General features: G+C 34.6%; 1 protein-coding gene across 1 annotated transcript; it reads right to left on the bottom strand.

Annotated features, from left to right (window-relative positions):
• Window positions 1-1,755: 1,755 nt before the first annotated feature.
• On the bottom strand, window positions 1,756-12,129 carry LOC143561172 (auxilin-related protein 1-like). The gene is made up of 8 exons (XM_077049299.1): window positions 11,678-12,129; window positions 9,698-11,135; window positions 4,742-4,886; window positions 3,830-3,930; window positions 3,665-3,730; window positions 3,480-3,569; window positions 2,257-2,433; window positions 1,756-2,070 (listed from the first exon to the last, which is right to left on the bottom strand). Exons 1-8 carry the CDS (start codon window positions 12,112-12,114, stop codon window positions 2,032-2,034), a joined length of 2,493 nt encoding a protein of 830 aa, XP_076905414.1. The 5' UTR covers window positions 12,115-12,129; the 3' UTR covers window positions 1,756-2,031.
• Between the last annotated feature and the right edge of the window lie 10,847 nt (window positions 12,130-22,976).

Genomic DNA, 22,976 nt, shown 5'->3' with positions numbered 1-22,976 from the left:
AGTTCCAACTTTTAGCATTTATGTAAAAAAAGTGTAATTAAATCTTTTAGTTTGATTAGTCTTCACACAGAACTTAAATACAGATTGGGTTTAGAATTACTAGGATTAATGCAGTTCAATCTTGTTGCCCCAATGTGAGTTTATTATTATTAGAACATGAGAAAGAACCATACAAATATGACTATGAGGATACATACAAACCAGGGATGACAGGATAGAATATGAGATGGTTTTTCATACCTGCTACTTGTAAACTTATTAGTACGCTTTCCGCATGTATCAAGTATATCCTTTTATGCGGCTTGGATTCTTATCACCCAAAACTTGAACTTAAGCCCACCATGAGCATTGAAATTGATTCGTTGTGGGTAAAAGGTGTTAACGCGATTCACATGTCTACTCGGTATGTGGATGGTAGGATGACTAGGAATTCGATCTATGGTGCCTGGCAGAAGATCTATAAAATTGGTAAAAGTTTCACCTCTTTAGGCTTTGACTTGGCTGGTTCGTTTATAAGACAAGTGGGTGTTGGTAACAAAACTAGATTTTGGTTAGACGTTTGGTTGGGCAGATTCGCGCTTAAAGATTTGTTCCCTATTTTGTATAAGCGTGAAGTGAAAAAAAATTGTTTTGTGTGTGATAGGGTTAAGTTGTTCTGGTCAGAGGTGACTCAATTAGAGTGGGCTTGGTCTACTTCTTCTCTTCCGTTTGATGCTCGTATGGATATTGAAGACTTAACAGAAATTGTGTCACTATACTTGTTTCATTTTGGGAAGGATGACACTTGGAGATGGGGTGGCGATGCATCGGAAAAATTCTCTGTTCAATCCTTGAGACGTGTTGTAGCTGCAAAGGTTTATGGGATGGCTTCGGTTACTCCGATTACTTGGGAAGGTTGGATTCCGATTAAAATAAACGGTTTCATTTGGAGAGTTTTACTAAACAAAATTCCGGTGGCGGTTATTCTAATCGCTAGAGGTTTGGCTTCAATCACTCCGGGTTGCTCGGGGTGTTCGTTATCGCATGAATCGTCACTCCATGTTTTTCTTGATGGTGTTCGGGCGAAATAGGCGTGGAGGGCAGTTTCTATATGGTGTGGTTGGGACCTGACAGGTATTTGACTCGTTCAACCATTTGCTCGAGGTTGGTTCACAGCCGTCTTCTTTTTCTGAAAAGAGGATTCTTTTGGCAATTATTTATTCTACGATTTGGTTCATTTTTAAGCAAAGGAATGTGAAGATTTTCAAAAATACGACTCTCTCTACAGACATAGTTTTCGAGGAGATTAAAACTAACTTGTTTGGTTGGAATAAGTCTCGCTCGCTGCACAAAGAGATGGCTTGGAGAGTTTGGATGGAATCTCCTCTCTCTAGTTTAAGGCTTTAATTTTGTTTGTTTGTTGTCTGATGCTTTTTCATTTCTAGCTGTAGTACTATTTGGCTGTCCTCCAGCTTCTAGCTGGAGGTTACATGCCCTTTATATCTATCCTTTGCTTTGCCAAAAACACCATGAGCAATAGGTATCACTTAAATCTCATATCCATCCTAAACCCGTGAATAATATCATATCTGTCCTAGATTGTGCTGGCTGTACTTGTGCCGTTTTAAAGTTGTAATAATCAGACCGATGTGTGCATGCTTAACAAATTATGAACAAGAAGCGGCTATATAAATAACCAAAAAAAAATGCATTATGTGACATTTCTGCTATATCCGTATGATTAAAATATTACCAGGAGGTTTCTTGCTGGATTTTGGGAGGTTTACATACACACAAAAAGAATTTCCATACTTCAATCATCATTCACGTATAAAATCATAATAATAATAATTAGAATCTTACTCTATAATCATCAACAAATACTTTCCCGCCTTCCACACCCCGCTTACCCCATCACCGCTACCTCTCAACCTCACACAAAGGTCAAATCTATCTTTGCTTCGAGGCGCATAAATACAGATCCCAACACCCTTTGCGTATGTTTTTCTTTGTAGATATATAGGTGGATTCAAAGAATCATCGTCACATCACTTAAAAGAGCTCCTCTGAATTAAACTTGTTCCAAGCTTCCTATTAATCAAACTCAAAATTGTGATACACGCTTTAACAGTGATAGTTATCTACGCATTATAGTAATTGTTTTGAAAATTAGTAACGTATCTAAAATAACTAAAACTTTGGATTGAATATATGTTGAATGACTGGTTGCTTCAATGATTAAATCTTGGTATATAATAATAGAATGTGTGTATTTACCTTAAGTAAATCGAACACCTTTTCTGCTACGTATTTCTGTTGAAGATTAGCTCCTTTCTGTTGCACCTTGTCGGGATGGATGCACAAAGTTGCCTTTCTATACGACTTTTTGACGTTAGCACCCGTTATTAAATCAGTCAATGAAACAGGCTGCCAACCGCACCCCGGCCATAAAACCTAATAATCAGCCAAGAAAACAAGAGCTAGGATGAAAAAATTAATAATTTTACACAGAACATAACATTCATGAATTATAATAGTTTTGGTATCCCATTAGTACCCGTTAATCATTACACATCAAGTTTATGGGTATTGAGTATACCTGTTTTTAATTTTAGGCAATGTTGTAAAAGTAGGTTTATAAGGCCGAGTACTCCCCGAGTACTCGCTACAAGGTATGTCGCCGAGGGGAGTTTCTTTCACTCCGCCTAGTTATTAAGAATCGATCAAAGGTGGTTAACCTCAGTCGATTTTGACTTGAAAAATACAAACATAATTCGTATTTCTATAATATTAAAGAACAAATATCATTTTTTCAATTAGTTATTAGCAATTTTTAGAATAATTTATTACTTAAAAATGTATTTCTCTTATTTATATTGATATTCACATGTTTTGTTATAAATATTAGTAAACAAATGATATTTGACATATATATAATATCCAAAAATTAATTTTCATTATATTTACCATGTCTGGATACACTCCGAGTACTCCCCGAGTACACCCAACTCCCTAGTCAGCCGCCTAGGATCCGCCTAGCGACTTTTGCAACATTGATTTTATGTGGTTAAAAGTTTTGGTATCCCATCGGGTACCTGTTAATCATTGCACATCGAGTTTATGGGTATTGAGTATACCAGTTTATGATTTTTACGTGGTTAAAAGTTACCCATCGAGATGCCCGCTACCCAAAACACAATCTTAAACTCACCTAGAAACCAACTTGAAATATCAAATACTCAACCACACTCTTTAACGTTTCTATAACTTTAATACTTTCAAGTTTCTAACTTCAACATACGGTTTATTATATATTTTAAAATTATGTAATATGTGAATATATTCAGGTAAACAGGTTCGGGTAATCAGACAGGTATCATCTAATATCACACCCACCCCAAACCTGTTAAAATGTTTACAACTAATCTCATACTCAATCCCATTACTCACTCTGCCAGGTTTTGCTACAACTACATGAATAAATAATGAGAAATACGTACATATTGTAATGTTGATAGCAATGCGCGTAAATTTCCTTCTTTCCCTGCAGCCCAACGCTTGATCTCAATATCTAGAGTTTCCGAAATCCTCTGAAATAAAAACAGAAATATTTTATGACGTTTAGCTGGAAAGAAGTTGTAGTCTTATGGTGCACAAAAGGAAAAGAAACTTGATTAATACTCACATTTCTTTCTTCTTGTTCCCTCTGAGATTGGAGATCACGTTGATTCTTTTCTGCCAGTGCTTTAGTCTACTCATGAAAGAGTCAATGGTAAGAACTAAAATCTGTGAATATTTTCGTTTTGGGCAATATCTTAAACTAAAAATAAGAGATTCCAAAATCACATACCGCGCGTTCTTGAGTGCGTTGTTGTCTTTCGAGCCTAGCTCTTCGTCTTTCCTCTGTTTCACCTTCAACATCTTGGAACTCTCCAGCAGATGAAGGGGCAGCTTTTAAAAAAAAAAGAAAGAAAGAAACGTATATAAAAGAGAACTGGGAATTTCTCCCACGCAATGCAGTGGGCAACTCGTAAATTACAAAACTATTAGATAGTGAACATTAATAAAAAAAACATAGATAGTGAACATATGTATGGTATTAAAACTATTAGATAGTGAACATTAATAAAAAAACATAAAAAAAACAGCAAGAAAATAGTACAGAGTAACTTAAGAAACTGAATTAAAAGCATTATGTATCGTAATAAAAAAGTACAATTAAATCATTAGAAAATAAAGTTTATTCATTAAATAACAATAATAAATAAATATGTTATATTATTAAAACCTTTATTTTAGAGTAAATATAAATATCAATAAAAATGCATTATTGTTTATTAATTGTTTAATACTAATATATTATAGTTCAATAACAAAAATAATAATAGTAGCAAAATACATTGATGATCTAATAGAAGTAAAAGAAGAAAAAACAAAAACTTTAAAAAATAACAGGTCTAGTGGGCGTCAATCTCACAAGCAAATTTCTAAAATTCAGGTGTCTTATCCATTAGGCCATGGACACCCTTTGTTCTTCTAATACAAATACAAAAGTCGAACAAAAAACTGGCAATAAAAAAGTATACAAAAAGGCCGCAGCTCTAACCAGCTGTGCTGGTTACCTTTCATCAAGAGGTTGCGCTAAGATCGTCCAAATATTGAGCTAACTATTGGTTATCCTATGGCACCGACGTTGGTAATTGAAGTATTCACAATAACTCCGATTATATCTAAACCAAACTAAATATAAATAAAAGTATACCTCCAAATATTGAGCTAAGATCGTCAGCAATGTTAGTGGTGGAAGATGCTTTCCTCATATTTGAGGATACTCCAGATGATGAGGAAGTCCTCTGCGGTCCTTCCTGTCCTCGTCTGCTTTGGAACAGTAGATCAGGAGCGGGGTCCTGCAATGCCAGATAAAACATTGTCCAAACAATTTAGTAATAGAAACTTTCTAAGCTATATCTAAAACATGTACACACGCACACACATATATATATAGGTGGTTCGTTACATAAGACTAAATTATTGCGAAAACAAAAAGAACAAACCTAAATCAGTTAATATTTTCTACATACAAGTGCCAATTTTATCTACATAAAAACAATAAACGAATTTGTTCATGTGTCTTTTTTCAACTTAATGGGTTATTGACACATCTCTAGGTTATGCGTAGGAATATAGCCTACACATATTTATACATGTGTATGTTGTATAAATAAACGAATTTTGTTTACATATTTTTTTTTTTAAATATTTATCATATTTTAGGATGTCCACATTATTATTCTCTCTAAAAGTTCTCTCCGTACGTTTTCAACAACGGTAACCCGACGCCGGCAACCAGGTAAGTCCTCCGACGCCGGCAACCAGGAACTCTCCGACACCGACTCTTTTGCCCATTCACAGTTCTCCTCCGAGGACGCCAGTAACTCTCCGACGCCGGCAACCAAGTAAGTTCTCCGCCGTCGGCAACCAGGTAACTTCTCCGACAGTAACCTGCAACTCTCCGTACGTCCGCGTCCAACCAGGTAACCTGCAACTCTCCGACGGTAAGTTCCCCGACTCTTTTGCCCTCGTCACAGCTCTCCCCAAACCTCCGTCACGCCGGAAACCGGTCGTCTTTTGGTCAAGCTGCTAGCTTCAACCTATCAAGAGCTCGATTTCTGGCCACTGTTAGCTTCTACCTTCCCTCAGTTTCCGGCCACAAACACGCCACCGTTTTCCGGCCACTGCTAGCTTTAGCACACCGCGCATTCTTTTTTAAAAAACCAATTAACTGTTAGATGTGTTAAGTAAATACTTTCTAAATTTAAAGATAAAATAGTATTTTTGTGTGACAAACTTTTAATAAAATTTATCCACTTTGATTAACATAAACTCCCAATATTATTTATTAGCACATACTACCACTTAGGGGGTCGTTTGTGTTTTTTGGGTGTGAGGTTTGGCGTGTGACCTACATTTTTTGTGGCTATTGCTTGGCATTGTGTGGTTAGCGACAATCATAGACCATAGAAGCCATAATTATTACTTGAGACCATGTCCGGAAAGGAGGGGTGTAGGTAAGGAAAAAGATAGGGGACATTCATTGTGTTTGGTTTCCTAGAATGTAGGAACTCTAAGTGGTAAGTTGTTGGAGTCGGTAGATGTGCTTAAACGGCGTAGGGTTCAGATAGCATGCCTTCAAGAGACTAGATGGAAAGGGCATAAAGGGGCCGAGTGTAATGGATACAAATTGTTGTACTCGGGGTCTGATGGGGCTAAGAATGGTGTAGGGTTCCTAGTGGCTAAGGAACTAAACAATAGTGTGGTGGAGGTGATAAGGCATAATGATAGGATTATGGTGTTAAGACTAGTCATAGGTGAGGAAGTAGTGACAGTAGTTTGCGCTTACACACCACATGTTGGACTAGGAGATCGGGAAAAAATAGATTTCTGGGATTGCTTAGACTCGATGGTAAGGTCCATACCTAGGGATGAGAGGATGTGCATAGGAGGTGATTTTAATGGCCATATCGGTAAGGATAGCGATGGTTTCCAAGCTGTCCACGGCGGTTTTGGGTTTGGTGATAGGAATGAATCTGGCACAGATCTCCTGGACTTTGCAGTGGCCCATGACCTAGGTAATTTAAACTCGTTCTTTAAGAAAAGAGAATCACATTTGATTACCTTTAGCAGCGGGGGGACGAAACACACAGATCGACTACATATTGACGAGGCAAGGAGACCGACGTTGGTGGAGGGATTGTAAGGTGATACCGGGGGAGACGGTTGTGGCTCAACATCGATTGCTGGTAGCTGATATAGACTTTAGACATAAGTTGATGAGCGAGAGAGAAAAGGTACACCTAGGATTCGACGGGGAAATCTAAAGGATGACAAGTTGTCACTATTTAAGGATAAGCTTATATCGATGACCTTGGTTAGAGCAGAAGAGGACTCATGCCATATGTGGGAAGCAATGGCGACAAAGATTAACCAAGTAGCGAAGGACACTCTCGGGGTTACGACTGGAAACACGGGGAGGCACGTGGTGGTGGAATGAGGTCGTCCAAGAAAAGATACGGGACAAACAAGGAAGTTTTAGGAAGCTTATGAGGTGCACGAATGAGGAAGAGCGACTAAGATTGAAGGAGTCATACAAAAAGGCTAAAAGGGAGGCGAAGAAGGCAGTGTCGGAGGCAAAGAACACTGCCTATAAACGGATGTATGAACATTTAGAAACACAAGAGGGGTAACATGATATGTTCAAGATTGCCAAAGCAAGGGAGCGTAGAAGGAAAGACCTAGGGGCTGTGAAGTTTATAATGAGTGAGGATGGACAGGTACTAGTTAAAGAGCAGGACATCAGAGCAAGATGGAAAACCTATTTTCAGAACCTTTTCAACAGCGAGAGGGCCTACCAAGAAGAAAACGACAACACACGCTTACGACAACAACGGAATAATTGCTTTTGCCGACGTATTACGCAGGAGGAGGTGAGGAACGCACTAAGGAGGATGGGAAGGGCTAAGGCAGTTGGCCCAGACAACATACCTATCGAGGTGTGGATGTGCCTAGGGGAGGAAGGAGTTTTATGGTTAACTACTCTATTCAATAGTATCTTCAAGTCCGGTAAGATGCCAGATCAATGGAGGAGCAGCGTCGTAGTACCTATTTATAAAAACAAAGGAGACGCCCAATGTTGTGGGAATTACAGAGGCATCAAGCTACTAAGCCATACTATGAAGCTATGGGAAAAAGTTATAGAGACTAGAATAGACGGGAAGCCCAAGTTAAAGTGAACCAATTTGGTTTCATGCCGAGGCGGTCCACTACAGAGGCAATACACCTCCTAAGAAGACTCATGGAAAAGTATAGGGAGAAGAAGCGTGGTCTACATATGGTGTTCATTGACCTAGAAAATGCGTACGACAATGTGCCACGTAGACTGCTTTGGGATAGCCTTGAGGGCAGAGGGGTCCAATGGAAATATATAGAGATGATTAGGGATATGTATGCCAACACTACAACAAGGATGTGTGCGCCCTTGGGGGATACTGACTTATTCCCTGTGGAGGTAGGCCTTCATCAGGGCTCAGCACTGAGCTCGTTCCTTTTCGCAATAATCTTGGACGAGTTGTCAAAGCCAATTCAGGAGACAGTCCCTTGGTGCATGATGTTCGTAGACGATATTGTCTTAGTGGCTGAGACAAAACAAGATCTGAACATGAGGTTAGAGGAGTGGCGAGCAGCTTTAGAAAATAAAGCTTTAAGGATTAGTCGCTCAAAGACCGAGTATCTCCATTGTAACTTTGGCGGGATAAACAATGACGAGGAGATCCATATCACCATCGAAGATCAAGTGGTTCCGCGGGTAACGAAGTTCAAATATCTAGGATCGTTTGTCCAGAGTGACGGGGAAACAGATAGTGACGTGGCGCACCGTGTCCAAGTTGGATGGAGTAAATGGAGGGCAGCTACAGGAATTTTGTGCGACAAGAGATTCCCAAACAAGCTAAAGGGTAACTTTTGTAGGGTCGCGGTTAGACCGGCAATGTTATATAGAACAGACTGCTGGGCCATCAAGAAGTCACATGCGCGTAAGCTAAAGGTAGCAGAAATGAGAATGCTAAGGTGGATGTGTGGGCACACGATTGGACTGAATAAGAAATGATGTTTTTCGAGAGAGATTAGGGGTTGCTAACATTTCAAATAAGATAACAAAAGGGAGATTGAGATGGTTTGGACATGTGAAGAGAAGAGAGACGACGGCTCCTGTCCGATCTATAGAAACTATTAGTATAGAGGGGAGGAGGGATAGAGGACATCCCAAATTAACTTGGGCCGAGAGGATTAAGCATGATTTTCTAGATTTGCACCTCTCCGAGGACATGGTTGAGGATAGAAATTCTTGGAGACGTAGGATTAAGGCTAAGAACTTTTAGGAAAAACGTAGAGTTTTTTTATTATAATCCTATCACAGGGGGCGTTTCCTTACCTTATCTCGAGTGTAAAATGATATATTACTATAATACACTATCCTCAAATTAGTATTTATAACACATATTTAGTATTCATAACTAATATCACTATTATTATTGATATATTCACATGTTTAGTACAACTATTATTACTATAACGCATATTTAGTGTTCATTACTAATATCATTACTATTACTATAACGCATATTTAGTAGTGATCTACTCATTATAATATCACTATTATTGATCTATTTGGGAACCCGTGGTGATCTATTCATTACTAATATCACTATTATTACTATAACACATATTTGGTATTCATTACTAATATCACTATTATTATTGATCCCATGCATATGGTTTTCGAGCCGGGGGTCTCTCTGGAAGCAACCTCTCTATCCTTTGGGACGGAGTTATGGTTTGCCTACATCCCACCCACCCCAGACCCTGCTAACAGCTTTGCTATTGGTGGGATTTATACTGGGTTTGGTGGTTGTTGTTGTTTACATATTTTTTTAGAATATTAGAAGAGATGGATAACTTATTGGTTTTTTCTGTTGTCACAAAAAAATGCCTTCTGTATAGAACCCTCCCTACATGTGTGTATATATATAAATGGATATACAACCACACCCAGTGAATCCCACCCATAGCGAAGCTATTGGTAGGGTCTGGGGATATACATATGGATATGTGTGTGTGCGAAAATGTTTATAAATATTAAAGTATAAAACACCATATTACTCACAGAAGAAGTCGCCCTAGGTCTCGGAGCACTGCTTGGTCGGGAACTAAAGAATGATTCAAGATCATTATCATTCTTTTGTTGGTTCACCTTGGCGGCGGCCGCCGCCACTGCCGCCCTATCACGAGCCTCAGCAGCTGCCCTCTGTCTAGCCTCAGCAGCAACCCATTCAACAGCAACCCGTTCCGCTCTGCGTCTGGCCTCCGCCTCAGCCCTTGCAACTGCAGCCTTCTCCCTTGCTGCTTTCTCTCTGGCTTCTGCAGCCACCTTTTCAGCAGCTTCAACTGAAGCCCGTTCCCTGGCTTCTGCAGCAGCTCGTTCTGCTTTTCCCTTCGCATCCATAGCCGCCCTCTCACGGGCCTCCGCCTGTGCTCTTTGAACTGCAGCCCGTTCAGCTTTTAAACGGGCTTCAGCAGCTGCTTTCTCATGGGCCTCAGCTGCTGCTCTTTCACGGGCTTCTCGTGTAGCCCTCTCTACAGCTTGTCTAGCTTTTTCCCGTTCAATCTCTCTCATCCTCTCTTTTTCAAGTCTGGTTTTCTCTCTCTCTTGTTCTTCCCTCTCTCTCTCCTCTTCTTTAGACAAGTTGCCATTATTAAGATTCATGGATTCTTTGTATCTAGAAGCTTTTGCATGTTCTCTTTCCCTTAATTCCTTTGCTTGCCTAAATTTAGCCTCGGCCCGATCCATAGCATCCTTCATTGCAGCAGAAGCCGAGTTTGAATCCGTCTCTTCACCATTGCCCGTTGAAAAGTTCTCAAACTCGTGTTGGAATGGGTTAAAGCTTGAGTATTTAGGAGAATCAGAGTAATTGTTACCAAGCGTTTTAGTGTTTGATGCAAATGAAGTTCTTACAGACTTTGAAGCGCGCCTAGGTTTTGGAGGGGGTGGTCTTGAAGGTGGTGGGGCCTGGGTAGGTTGTGTAAAAAGAGGTATTTCAGACACGGTGAGCCATATATCATCAACCGCCTGCACATTTTCTTCTGATGAGGGAGACATGTCTGCCTGAGAATTTGTCTCGGTGTATGCAGGTGGAGATGTAGCCCGATCAACACGTCTCTGAGAGAAACTTTTGAAAGGTGGAATGTCAAAGACGGGTTTCTGAAACTCTTGAAAATCTTCTACTGGCACCTTCTGTGATTCATTTTCAGAATACTTAAAACCTGATTCTTGTTTAGAATCAGTTGGGAATGCGGGTGCAGGCTTACCAAACCCATGAAGGGGGTCTATGTCATCAAACATATTGCTATTTACAGATCTTGCAGCATTTGTGTTATCAGATTTACTAATCTTGTGAATGTTTTCTAGTGGATCAACGAAATCATCCCGGGACGAAGTGACAGGGGTTGATGTAGACTCTAGAACCACAAAAGGATCATCCATTGCATTCGAAGTTGCCTTTGTGTTGTTGCCAGCTGATGCTGGTACCGACTCTGAATTGAATCTGTGAGAAAAAAAAGGTGATATTATGAACAAGTAGTTAAGTGAGTTTCAGAAGAAAAAAAGAAGAACCATATACTTGAATATGAGAATTAGAAAACTGTCACACAATTGCCACTATGAATTAGCTTACATGCCGATCATGCTTGAATATGAGAAAACGATTAGTTTTATTACAAATATAACAAAAGCATACCGAACTACCTAGGGCAGCAATCAACATAAAGATAACATGCAAACTTCATTTAGTAGTTCTAGCGACACTTTCTAAACAACAAAAGTCAGACCTGTTTAGTTTAACTGTTTTAACAACTATGCCTTGGAGTTTGCTTTCTGGGCAACAATCAACATAAAGATAGCATGCAAACAATCACGATTCACATTAACTTATACTAACGCATCTGGTTTCCCTAAAGCCAACGCCTTCAAATGAATTGTCTTGATCTATACACCCAAAACCACTAAATTACTGATCATACTTCTTTTGCTCAAAATTAAACAAATTGAAACAAAACAACTAAACCGCAGCTATAACAAATCACGCACCTGCTACCGGATGCAAGACCGCCACTTCCAAACCCCGGAAGCAAATCATCGAAACCCCTCGGACTCCTCACAGCCTTGTGCTTCTCCGTTCGACCTAAATTCCCCAACAGATGATCAAAATCATCACTCCGTTGACTCGGAGAACCAGCCACGGAGGCGAAAACATTATCATCAAATCCCCCAGAACCCGAATACATGGATTTAGTCTTCATACCCGACAACCCTTCAAAAATATCATCATCGTACACAGGCAAACTCGAAAACCCAGATTTGCTTTTGACTTGAGCATTATTATTATTATTGGAATTGTTGAAAATGGAATCGTAATCAATATCATTGGGCATGGTTGATCTGGGGTTAGTGTCGGATTTCATGGGAGCGGATTTACCTTGCGGCTTGAAGCCGAAATCTTGAGCTAAAATGCCGAAATCGTCCATTGTATTCACCAGATCTGACTGAGAATAGATGTATGGTGGTTGCTGCAGGGTATATTGCAAGATTTTGATCAAAGTGATCGATGGGTTTAGGGTTGAAGACCACAGAGGTGGCAGTTGACGGCACGGCGTCGTTGTTTAGACTCAACACTCTGTTTAATTTCAGTTTTATTGTCTAAAATTAAATATTAATATATTTTTTTAACGGAGCTGCCGAGTGTATTAACCGTCATAACCGTTAACGGAATCATACTTTTTCTTTTTTCTAAATATTTTATACCAAGTTTTAGGTCCAATTATATTTGTTTTGGTCATGAGAACCAATCCATAACTAACTCGATATAACGTTCAAAATCGTCAAGATCAGTTATCTTATCTATTAATCGACATATCTGTTATCGTTATGGGTTTGTTTAAAAGCCGCCCCAGACTGACCCATGCACGCGCACCTAGCTATGTGGATTACTAATCAGTCACTGACTCGTCTGATCATCTCCATATCACATTTAGAAGGAAGCTCATCATATATGAGAAAACCCTTAGTGTAACCCGAAACTTCCTTTGCTTTTTTTTTCACAACTAGAAATGTAACAATTGATAGAGTAATTGTGTCAAGTTGTGTTATAGTTCGTATATTAAAAAGGTTAGGTTACAAGTATTTTCTTTTCCCGTGTTCGTTTCGATATTAGAGTTTAATTAATGTTAATTTCATTCGGTTTATATGAGATTAAAGGCAAGGAGGGTAAGTGACAAATAGGGAAATACAAAGCTTACATTTAAATACTAATCCAGTGGTGATTGGTTTACCAGCAACAAATATGACTTGTATTATGGGTTTTTAGTTCTAATTAGTCAAAAAGAGTGTCACAACCTTGACGAATATGGGGAAAGGCTAATGTGTATGTTTAATTAATCTTGGTCAAGTGAGGCTACGTCTGGATTCATCAAAGACTTCTCGAGACAAAGAATAAAGTAATATACAGTGATAGAATCGAGAGGGTTGGCGGTGATCGTGTGAGTCATAAGTAGGATGGGGCTCTCCTTATATAGCATGAGGCATAATGGGACTACTAAATATTTTAAAAAGTACAGTAATATAAAAAAGTAAGATTTTAATAATAAGTTTTTGACAAAATATTACAAATTTAAAAGTTAGTCTTAGTAAAAGGGTGATATTATTAAACGCGAACCAAACTCAAATCTCTAGCATAAGCATAAACTATAAGAGAAGCTAAATTTGATACTAAATGTATACTGAGAGTTAAAACACATTGCTTAAATAGGATATCTCTACTATATATAATATACGAGTTAGGGACCTCTTAAATTTTAAAAGGTATCTAACTTGTTGCCACAAGTACAAGTTGTATAGCATTATTTTTTGAATTTTAAGGGTTATATTGGTCTTTTCATCAACCAACACAACGTAACAATTGATTTCCTATGAATATAATTACAGCATTTACCCCTTATCTTTCATTTCCTTATTGTAAATTTTAGCAATACTTGCTTTTCAACCCCTTATTTTTCTCTATATATTCCTCAAATCTTTTTTTCTTACTATTTCTTTTACATCTTTGAGTATATTGTGTTTTTTAAAAAATTCAAACATATCGTTGCGACGTTCTTATTTTTATCCACGTTTTGATATAAATTTCATTCAAAACCGAGATGCAAATTATAAAATACAAGTCATAATTGCATCTATTTACGAGTCTTTAAAGCTTCTGAAACAGTTAATAAAGAAGTTATGAAACTCTCACAACCGAAATTCCTTATTAATCTCTCCCACCACCGTCTTCTGATTATTCTTTATTTCGACGCTCCTATCCTCACCACTTCAAACATGGATTAGCACTAATCTCTTCTTCATCAGGTTATGTTCATCTCTAAGAGTTCTTCACTCTTTTCTTTTATATCTAAGGCCGCTTCATGAGTGATGGTAGACACAAAACCCAGATTCTATCTGATTTTGTTGTTGAATTGTGAAATTAATGATGTGAAAGAAACCATTTAAGAATCAAGTTCAGTTAGAATAAAATTCACTCACAATCCTACCTTGGCATAAAGGTTCGACTTTTAGGGCCTATTTAACCGTTCCTAATTTTAGGTGTTACAAAAATTAAGTTATTTTGCTGGATCAATTCATCTTCATATTAATTCCTATGATTATTAATCGTTCATTATATGTTCAAGTAAGTTTTCATCGAAATTGTTATAATCACAAGCTATGTCACTGCGATAAAACAATATAGAATTCAAATGTTGATTTGTGATTTTGTGGTTAGTAATTGATCTTATTTTACTCCTCAGTGATCACATTGTCTCAAGGTTGCTACATAAATCCTTAGAACTTCATATAAGTTAAATTTGTTTATGTTGTGCATTAAAAATACAGTTTGAGTTCATTTTATTTTATTTCCTTCGTGTGATTTTGGCCTGTTCAGCAGCTAAAGAGGAAACTGAACTGCAAGCGTTTTAATCTATTGTCATGAAAATGGTAGCTTGTTAAGTTTTAACTTTTAATTCAAGATTTTAGTTGGAAACCAAAAGTCAACAAAAAGGCATTTTTGGAGTTTCTCAAAGAATTGAGATATATATATATATATATATATATATATGCTTGCAAATTGATTTGGAATAGTTTGTGCAGATTTATTTGAGATTTGAGTAGCAGGGGCAAATTGGGAATTTTTCAGATTTCAAAGCTGCATAATATGGATCAAAGTAAATGGGTCGTTTCATAGGGATCAAAGTTTTCATACTTCAAATTTGCAAGGTTTATTAGATTTTGAACCTCAAATAAGAAGTGACTCTGTTGTAACGGTTCGAAATTTTAAAAGCCTCGATCTCAAGCTTGGGGTTTGAGGTATATGTTCTTACTTTTTGTTAGTTTTGGCGTGTTGTAAGTTCTTTTAACACTTTAATATAGGCTGTATGTTTTGGTTTGCTTAAAGTTTGATATGCAGGTGTATATATATATATAGCATCAGGATCATGTGAGAACTTTTTAGGAATTGAGAACTATGAGAACCATTTTGGACCACTAAAAAACCCAAAAATAAAAAAAATCATAAAACAAAAAAAAACACAAAAATAAAAAAAGTAAAAAGACCAAAGTTCTTATTTATCATCCCGGTTTCTAAAAAAAACATAAAAAAAATTCTCGGTTTAGCTAAATTATACATATACATATATGTATAATATGTACATATATGTACACACATGTTTTTTTCCTATACACATATGTATAATTTAAAGTAAATGATAATGTACATATGTGTACATTACATAACTAGAGATTAAATGAAAGTATACATATGTGTATAGGTATAATACGAATTAAAAAGAAAAAAAATCGGTTTTTTTTATTATACATATATGTATAATATGTACACACATGTTTTTTCCTATACACATATGTATAATTTAAGGTAAATGATAATGTACATATGTGTATATTACGTAACTAGAGATTAAATGAAAGTATACATATGTGTATAGGTATAATACGAATTAAAAAGAAAAAAAAATTTCGGTTTTTTTTTAATGAAACCGGAATGAAATATAAGAATTTTAGTTTTTTTACTTTTTTAAAATTTTCGGTTTTGTTTGTTTTATAATTTTTTTAATATTTTTTTAGAGGGTTTTTTTAGTGGTCCAAAATGATTTTCAAAGTTCTCAATTTGCCAATGGTTCTCTTAGGATCCTTACCCTATATATATATATATATGCACGATCTGTATAAAATTTAATTATCGACGATCATTTGATTCAAATAAAGACAAATGTCACATTGCATATTGGCAAACTTTAAGCTGAGCTGATACTTAAGATTAACAGTGCAGGTTGTGGTGATTTGTATCAGTTGAAAACACTTGATTCGAGCTGGAGCTGTTATAGGTTGTTTGGTACAACTTCATGATCTCAACGTGCGGGAAGTGTAACGACTCTGCTGAGGCAACACAGGTATGTATTTATTTTTTGCATCTTTTTCATACCTTGGCAACCAGTAGCAAGAAATGGCTTATATATATATGATATTATTATACACTTTTAATCATTTGTCGTTTCTGTAAATGAAGATTGTTTCTGTTATTTCTGATACGCGATTATTCATGATATGATTGCGTCTGGTCTCGATTTAAACAAGTTTTTCGAAGCGGATAACAAAGTTGCACATAAAAACTAGAAGCCCTTAGCTAACGGCACATTTGCAAAGGTAATTTCAAGAAACTAATTTTGTTGTATTCCGTGTTTACATTAACAATGAAATAATGTTGATGTTTACATTTATTTGAAAAGATTCTGGAGCTTATTGATCAGTCCAAATGGTGGTCTTCAATATAACAAACAAGGGATTGCAATTGTAAAAGATTGGAAGAAGTTAAAGATGCAAATGATGATTTCAGTTTACAGTTGGTTTCTGTTGATTGTGCACCGTTGGATGATAATATCTCTACACAAAGGCTGAGGTATGCATGCATAATATTTTCTTTGTATTTTTTATACATCACTAAAAAATGTGATCTTTATGTAAGCCTGAAAAGCATTTTTATTGGGTGTTTTTAAATTTCAAATGGGTTGAATTGGTCAAATGGGTAGAAAACAACCACACATATGTTTTTAATGCATACAACCTTCTAAAGCGTCTTGTTTAGTTGATTTAGATAAGGTTTGTAAAGGAACCGAACGAACACGAACGGGTCATGTTTGTGATATTATATTTTTTAAAGTGACCCATATTGGCCAAACTCATTTGCACATAACCCATATTGGCCAAACTATTTATTTTTACAACTGGTCTGTTTTGTAAAAAAAGAAAAAAAAAACACACTTTGCTAAGACTTATATTATGTTTATGCAGGGTCCCAAACTGTTTTAACAACATGCAGCATATGTCATAACTCCAGATTATGGGTAGGGTCGCAGGTTGTTGGGCATACTTGGTTTTGGAATCGATTGCTGCATGTAGTTTACTACTTGTTACATCAAGGGTTTAGTTTACTTAAGATTTTGAGGTGCTTAGAAGCTATCATATAGTAGTTTTGGGTGTGTTTTTTACCCGGTCTGAAATTATGATAGTCTAGATGAAATTTTTGTTGAATTTCTTTTTGGAGAAACAATAGATGCTTAAAGTTTTGCTTCACAAGATGTAGGACCAATTGTTTTGCTTTTGCTTACGTTTAATACTTCAATAGCCACATAAATGTCGAGCTTGAGTATAAAATTCATGAAATATCTATTCAAATAATTTTACAAGAATATGACAAAGAGGTTATTCAAATCGATCAAGACTAGCAAGAGGTTGTTATAACAAGAAAATGAACATAAGTACCATATTATATATCACGAGATGAGTGATAAACAAAAAAAAAATGAGTTCCGCATTGTAAATTGTCGCCGCCGCCGCATCGCACGGGTTTACTACTAGTTATTGTAAGTATAAAACTGAAAGTGGCAAAATGTAAAAAAATGGAGATTTAAAGAAAATACCAACAATTAAAATGTGATTTTGCCTAAGTAAAAATGCGGCAAACTTTGAACACATACAACTCGGATGAAACAACTACTTTATAAAATAACTAGGTTAGATACCCATGTCATACATGGACTTGACAACTTAAATTTTGTAAGTGATAACTTTTGATAAATAAAGGTGAGTAATACATTATAAGTATGAAGTTAAATTACAACTACTATTCACAATCTTAAAATATATGGTAACAACTAAAGTAAAATAGAGCTATGAGAGCATAAATGATACAATCGGAACAATACAAACCAGTCATTAATAGAAGAAAGTTTTCAGTTAGTCGAAATGTGCAGTAAAAGAGAATCAATAAGATTTTGATCGACAATATATTGATAGAAAGAAAGAGATTACGGTTATAGGGGAAAAGAAGGCGGGCTGGGTTCAATTAAAGATCCACGTATTTTTAACAATGAACCCACTAAGTAAGTTTTAGGAGCTAAAATGTTTCATATACATGTAAATATTTTCTTACATATAAAAACGATATAATTTATATTAGCCAAATTAAATAATGAAAATGTTCAGTTTATAAAAATGTTTTATAAACAAACCTAACGTTTTTAAAAAATAAAATACGTTTTGTAAAAGCAATCAGAGAAACTATTGAACAAAAATATATAAAAAGAACTTTAAAAAATTTATAATTAATAGGAGAGAGAGGCAAGAAAAAATAGTAAGAATGCATACGAGAATGATATGTGACAAGATAAAACTTTTATTTATTATATAGTATAGATATAGACTAGGTTAGTATCTCGTGTGATACACGGGTTTGATAGATAATATTTTGATTTTAATAAATAAATATAAAGATTTATAAAATCGAATAAATTACAAATTACAGAAGAAAAAAATCATGATGAAGTTATCATAAATCTAAAAAAATGTTTATATATGATTGTGCATGCCTAGATGGTAACACTTGAATTATTTAAGAAAAGAATATCATTAATCAAATATTTTGATTCATAAATAGTATTAAAAACATATGTATTAACATGTTTTTCACATAAAGTCTTTCGAAATACATCATAAATTCACAACTCTAAAGAAACTTGATTCCATTGAAAAAGTCCGTAGAGGTGTATCTGCTTATGCTAGTAACATTAAATTATATATGCTTGATTTACAAATAAAGTATGAGAAACTATCAAAAAGATAATCAATTGATTATGATAAATGGACAAACCAATATAATCTTAACAAAAAATTGTTCATGCAAAACTATGAAATACATATGGATTATCCATAAATGAATAAATCTATTTATTACTTATATATTCCTTAAAAGAAATAACGTACGTTAACTTTGCAGATAAGTTAGTTACGCAAATAAGAAATAATATATATATATGTAACACCATTTCATTTATGATATAAAAAGACATTATTACACAGCTCATCAATTATATCAACAAAGTAGACATGTTCTACAAATGCATCATTATCGGTTCTCAAAATTAGTCATAAGCGTAACATTTACATCAAATTTATTAAGTTTGTAAAATCTAATCAGCTTTTTTCCTAATTTGAAAATTACATGGGAATCCTATGGGAACAAACATTTGAGTAGATGTAGCATAATCATCAATAAAAACACACATATATATGGTGATAGAAATTAGAAACTACTATTTAACAAATTCAAAAGTATTTTAAAAAATTTAAGACGCTAACATAGATTATCATAAATTTAACCAAAATCAAACATGTAAACAAATCGTAAACCTTAGAGGTTTATTATAAAATTTTGAAGAAATCACGAAAGTATTTTACAGATAAATCGACACAACTGAAATTTGATAGACGAATAGCATGATATTACGTGATTGATTTTTATTCTCTAGATAAGATTTTAAACTGGAATTTTTTGTGTATGATATCATTTAGGGAGAAAGTCAATTGCGTCAAATATGATTTAGGGAGGCACGAAAAGTCAGCATGTGTGTTATAAATAGAAAGTAATATAATTTTTTTATAACAAAGGGTTAGATACGGGATACCCATTTATCAATTTTGATTATTTTTTTTAAAGAAAAAGAGTTTTAATGATTGAAAATAAAAACTTGCTAAATGACACAAATATAGACATGTGTACTCTCTTTCACTACATGTGATTATATTGTTAATGCATAACGTATAAGTGTTTATGCGATTCTCACAATTTTCTACTTCAAGTTAGTTTTGAACTGGACACTTGTATATATAATATGATTAATTAATTATAAAGATTACATTAATATTTTATTCTTTAAGCTAACACCTTTAGTTTTGTTTTTTTAAATTAAATAACAATGATGATGATTCATGGAAGAATAATATGCACTCATGTGAGTCATGCCTATCCGGTGGAGTCGTGGAGATACTTCCATTCGTGGGGTCTCATAAATTACAATAGCATTGCCTCACAATGCTACGCCACTATTATTAGTTATTATAATTAATTACTAAATAATTAACTCATAATAAGGGGGAAATATTTAAAGAAATGGTCGGTTATGGAACAATTTACCAATTTTGATTTTCTTTTATTTAAATAAAGAAAAAAAGGTTTTAATAATTGAAAAAAAAAAACTTACCAAATAGCACAAATATGGTGTAATTAGACGCCAAATAACAAAAATGGATTTTGTTTATTATAATAATAGATTTTATACAAATGCTTAATTTTTTTCTCCTCAGAATGTAAAGTTAATGTCACCCTCTACGGGACACTCATATGGCACATGCACATCCTTGTTTGAATGCTGTTGGCCAAGGACCAGACTGACTTGTTAGGTCATAGAACACGTTAGCCTTAAAGTTGGAGGACTTAAAATTTGACCGTATAGTCAACGATTAATCACTTGTAAGAAACTTCTTTCAAAATCCATTAACACTATCTCTGAGTTGGTTGGCATCAAAGTGTGTTTGTTTATTAAAAGGAAACCTTTGAATCAGTCATGAAACCTCTTACCATATTAGATTTAAAAAGATCTTAAATGAAACCTATGAGTTAGTCAGCCCTCCTCTTAATGATTCAAGTAAGGGGTTCCACGCAACCCCTAAGACTATCATATATATATTTATATATATATACACACTCCAATCATTTGGTGATGTTTGGGATTCCTTATTTTAGCCTCTTATAACTTATTGTTATAAGTCATAAGTTACAAAAGTGTAACTTATGACTTATTGCTTTCACAATATTGAACTCATTTAAGCACCTTATGACTTTTTGGACAAGTTATAAGTCATGAGGAGGCTAAAATAAGGAATCCAAACGCCCCTAGTGTAACATGAAATGGTCATGTGACTTTGGTTGATGACAACCAAATCAAACACGTTTCTAAAACCAAGTCAGTGAAATGAATACAAGTTAGGAAGTTAAAACTAAGTCACTAATATGAAACATTTTTAAATAATTTCAAGTTTTTAAGTACCAAAATATGTTTCCTTATTGTAACTAGCCTTTGTAGTTTAGGCCTGTGTATCATCATCACCTTTTATTGTATTTCTTACGGGGTGTTTTCCTCTATCAGTGTATTCCTTTTCATGGCCGCTATGCTAAAAACAAAGACCGTGCACTCTAGGGATAACCGTAAACAGTTAGATTATCAAGATTGTTACTAGATTATAGTTTAGTTAGCATGCTTTAGCCTTACAATTATGGAGGCATATCAGTCTTTTTAGGTTGAGATTTTACATGCCTATGTGGTGTTTATATATTAGGGGTTTCATAATCTTTATAAAATACAAGTAACATCTTTTATCTGCATGCAACCTAAATCGTAGCGTGAAGATTTATTTATTTTTCTTTTTAAGAAACTGTTTTCCAAAAACTTTGATATGAAGGACTTGTGAGAAGTAAATGCCATGCTTGGCATCAAGAAACATAAAGAAACTTTTGTTATCCCACATAAGCTTGATTGTTTATTAATAAAGCACTCTATTTGAAATAGGTTCCAAATAAATTAAGAACACCGGTAGGGATGTAAATCAATATGAACCAACGGACAAGCCGCACCTTGTGGCGAGGACAACAAGGAGATTCAGTTAGTATTTGTTTGGTTTGTTTTAATACTAACATTTTCTATAGCAAAGTTTATGTTCAGTGTAGTTTACGATACAAAATATATAATAATGGTGTAGTTTACGATACAAAATATAATAGTGAATTAGTAACGTAGGTTGAAATTTCAAAAAACATATTTGAAATTTCAAAAAGTATAACGTAGATGTAATACAAAAAATATTTAATAGGTTATAAAACTTTAATTTATGTATTTGAAGAGATAAAAAGAAAGCTAGTTTTAAATAGTTTAAAACTTCTATAAGGAAATCTTATCTTACTATACTAATAAACAAACATAATAATGCTTAGTTGTCCTAACCACATTCAATACTAGCATAAACTTTCTTAATCTATCTTCTCCTTAATCCATGTTATCCATGGGTCATGGATGAAAATGGTTAACCCATGAATTACAACATTTTTAATATATTTCAAAATATTATGCACACATTAATAACCATTTACAACAATTTAATGCATAAAATATAATTATGCTTAATCTATAACTTACTTTTTATTAACGAAGTCAACATTGTTTTACAATTAGGGCTCATGAATTCACTTTGAATTATGCAAAGCTTCCCATTTCATATACGTAAAGTTTAATTATGCTATTTAATTTAATTTTCAGTTAATGCGATTATTTAATTTTGAATCTTTAATTTAATTTCAAACATAATCATTCAAAATTCAAGATGTTTGTTTTTAGGAAACCGTCAATTCCCGCTTTTTTTTAATTTCATAAAAATTTATCACATAATCAATTTTATCAAAAGCAATAGGATTATATACAATTTCATCAAAAGAATGAGATTATATACAAAAACAAGCAGTTACTTTCGTATGACATATACCAAATCATTTTAACTACTTTTAATATTTTGCTTTTATTATTGTTGTGAATCTGTTTTTACTGCTTCTTCGAACTCATAGCAATATTTAATCCATTTCTATGTTTTCCATATGAATGAAAATTCAAGATTCTACACTTCTTATTGTTTGTAATGTATATTTTATTTATTTTTTACCTTTAATTTTGTGTCTTTATTTCAAATAATGAACTTTATTAATATTTTTTAATTTGGCAAATCTCGTACAATACACGGTAGTCCAAAATATATAGTTTTGTGGTATGTTATAAATTTATTGGTTATAGTTGCAAAACTAATAATAATTGTTAGGGCACGGATTTTTAGTATCCTCAGCAAAGATTATATTCAGGACGAATCCAGGATGCGGTATCCTTTAAGGTAACTAGTATCCTAATTACAT

The sequence above is a fragment of the Bidens hawaiensis genome, unplaced genomic scaffold (assembly GCF_021521415.1).
Source record: "Bidens hawaiensis isolate Kalapana, Puna unplaced genomic scaffold, B.hawaiensis_p1.1 tig00001143_1, whole genome shotgun sequence".
Taxonomy (NCBI): Eukaryota; Viridiplantae; Streptophyta; class Magnoliopsida; order Asterales; family Asteraceae; genus Bidens; species Bidens hawaiensis.
The sequence above is the reverse complement of the archived record's forward strand: the minus strand, read 5'-3'. Positions and strand labels throughout refer to the sequence as shown.